Source organism: Phragmites australis, chromosome 1 (assembly GCF_958298935.1).
Source record: "Phragmites australis chromosome 1, lpPhrAust1.1, whole genome shotgun sequence".
Lineage (NCBI taxonomy): Eukaryota > Viridiplantae > Streptophyta > Magnoliopsida > Poales > Poaceae > Phragmites > Phragmites australis.
In genome coordinates, this window is record NC_084921.1 from 40,513,664 (window position 1) to 40,516,411 (window position 2,748).

The 2,748-nt window shown below is 48.5% G+C and overlaps 1 protein-coding gene across 1 annotated transcript; it reads left to right on the forward strand.

Annotated features, from left to right (window-relative positions):
* The first annotated feature begins 558 nt into the window (after positions 1 to 558).
* LOC133889399 (transcription factor MYB4-like) lies at positions 559 to 2,371 on the forward strand. Its single transcript, XM_062329935.1, has 4 exons — positions 559 to 857; positions 980 to 1,109; positions 1,319 to 1,455; positions 1,613 to 2,371. The coding sequence occupies exons 1-4, from the start codon at positions 725 to 727 to the stop codon at positions 2,140 to 2,142; spliced, it is 930 nt and encodes a 309-aa protein (XP_062185919.1). The 5' UTR covers positions 559 to 724; the 3' UTR covers positions 2,143 to 2,371.
* The last annotated feature ends 377 nt before the right edge of the window (positions 2,372 to 2,748 follow it).

The window sequence follows — 2,748 nt, forward strand, 5'->3', positions numbered from 1 at the left end:
CACGTATTGCTGCAATCCGGGACAGGGGACACTCGATGTTCTTGTCCAGAAAACCGCTCCCCTTTTCCGCGTCAATCCTTGGCCAACAAATACTAGTCACAATCGATCGATCAGCTTTTTATCCTTGGTCTCGATCGGATGCGGTGATCTGCTCAGAGTTGTGCTAAATTGACAGAACGAAGTGTGTCACTAGATTTGTACTAGTACTTGTTACCTAGGTACTCATGCATTGCAGTGTTGTAAAAAAACTAGATTAATGCATTTGGATATTGCATTCACTAATATGTGGATTTTTCTTTCGAATGTCAGGGGATTAATTCACTAATCTTTGATACCACTGGTTACTGGATAAAACAAGAGCTGGCTGTAACATGACGTCCTCAGTTGAGCCACTCACATTTGTAGTAACCTATGTAACGTGCCTGCTCGCACACCTAGGTTAGCTAGTTAGCAGGGTCGTAGCTCGGGCTCAACTGCTTGCACAGGTTTGGGCCGACTTTTCCTGCCCATGCTTTTAACCTGCCTGTCCTTGGATGCAACCATTGCATAGATGCATTTGGCATATTGTACTACAATATTGCTCTCCCTCTCCTCTTCGTCTTTATAACCATGCACTACTAAAGCTCAAGTGGCTCTGGAACTGCATTCTTGATTCCTGTGTGTAGGTGATACATCTGTGCATGTGAGAGAGAGAGAGAGAGAGAGAGAGGAGGAGGAGGGAGATATGGGGCACCACTCCTGCTGCAACAAGCAGAAGGTCAGGAGGGGCCTGTGGTCACCGGAGGAAGACGAGAGGCTCATCAAGTATATCACCACGCACGGCCATGGCTGCTGGAGCTCAGTCCCAAGACAAGCTGGTACATACGTGTTCATCATAATCTGAAACAGATGCAGAGACATTTGTGTAATTGTGTCATAGCTGCAAGAAAAGTTCACTTCACATCAGTGTACTTCGTTCTCTCTCCATGGGTGCATGCAGGGCTGCAGAGGTGTGGCAAGAGCTGCAGGCTGCGGTGGATCAACTACCTGAGGCCGGACTTGAAGAGGGGAAGCTTCTCGCAGCAGGAGGAGGCCCTCATCATTGAGCTCCACAGGGTGCTAGGGAACAGGTAATCCTCGGCAGCCGACCCTACATGCAAATCAGCTATGCATGCATGTGAGCCCTGTAGCTTTCCCTGCATGACAGTTAGTTATCGACGCATGAAACGGCCTATATACGAGTAATGCACAATCGCATTAACCTGCTCGGGACAAGGAAAGGGACACAAATGGCACTTGAGCTAGCTAAATGCATGCTCTGCGCTTCACTGCACTGCAGGTGGGCCCAGATTGCCAAGCACCTACCTGGAAGAACAGACAATGAGGTGAAGAATTTCTGGAACTCCACCATCAAGAAGAAGCTCATCTCTCAGGCTGTGGGCAGCCTCCACCCCGGCAACATCCCTTACCCTGCAGGTAAATCCCGTGTTTACATTTCACATTTTCTCATATTTACGTGCCGGTTCTCACACCTAGCTTCCCTTTTGTTTTGTGTGTGGTGCGAATTTGGTGGCCTCAATCGTTTCCTCTTTGGATAGCACAATTTAACTCGATATCTGCTGCAATGCTGCAGACTTGTACTGCAACATCCTGGATGGCGCAGGCCAGGGCATCGCAGCCGCAGGATGCGCGTCACTGCACGGGCCGGACAATGGATCAGCTCAAGCAGTGAGTATGCAGTCCCCTCCTTCTTCCATGGTGCACGACCACGCGGCATGGGCGGATTTCGGCTCTCAGCCCCTCTTCCTCCCCGACCACGGCGTCCACGGCGGCGGGGATCTCCAGTACGCCGTCGACGGGGAGTTCATCAAGCTGTGCCGTGCTGCGGATGCTTACCCACCGGGGCAGAACGGCGCCGGCATCTCAAGCCAGTGCAAGCCAGCCGATCTCGTGGCTCAAGAAGAAGGCGCCGCGGTCTGGAGCCTCCCGGTGTTTCTTGAACCCAATGGCGCCGGCAATTTCGTGGCCGAGCCGGCCATGGGTCCGGTGGTGGACTTCATGGAAGCCATCCTGGGGTCGTCGTCGACTTCGGCGGCCAGTGCTTCGTCTATCGACAGCTTCTCGGCGAACACCAGCATGCAGCCTCATTGCTGGATTCCCTGAATGTTTGGGGTACTTAAATAGAAAATTTATAAAATAATATATACTTATGTTTCTCTCAGGGTAGCAATCACATAAGTCACATGTAAATATGTTACATATATAATTTGTAGGGACGGTAAGTATATAACCGGGTGTCAGTCATGTGCCAGGATGGAGTACTTGAAACTTCTGAACAGCCATAGTATACATGTACTTGAATATTTGTTGCTAACGACTCTTATTGATGAAGATTTACATATTTAATTTCCACGCATATGCATGATGCACTATGACCTACACAAACTACATTTTCACTGCCATTGTCATACTTGTTGATTTTGACAAATCTCTTAGAATCGTCACAAAAAGTTAAGGTTCCTGAAGTCTTGCTTACTTAAAGAACTTTGTATGGTAAAGGCCAATTCTGTTATAACCATATGTTGGATTTGTAATAGTCTAAACTAGGAATCATCATTGGCTCCAATCCTCATTCAAGCCCTGGTTGCTCACTTTTACTACATACACACGAGTGCTCGTAACAAGGAGCGCACATGCGCCCATTGCCTGTTAAGCCAATATGTATCTGAGCTTAATAAGAAAATGGTGGGTGCATGTATAAAACGTAGA

What these genes read in the sequence shown, in the direction of transcription:
- LOC133889399 (XM_062329935.1), top strand. Translation starts at nt 725, where the DNA reads ATGGGGCACCACTCCTGCTGCAACAAGCAGAAGGTCAGGAGGGGCCTG. An exon ending in CACAGGGTGCTAGGGAACAG is followed by an intron (nt 1,110 to 1,318) that starts GTAATCCTCGGC and finishes ACTGCACTGCAG; the next exon opens with GTGGGCCCAGATTGCCAAGC. An exon ending in CAACATCCCTTACCCTGCAG is followed by an intron (nt 1,456 to 1,612) that starts GTAAATCCCGTG and finishes GCAATGCTGCAG; the next exon opens with ACTTGTACTGCAACATCCTG.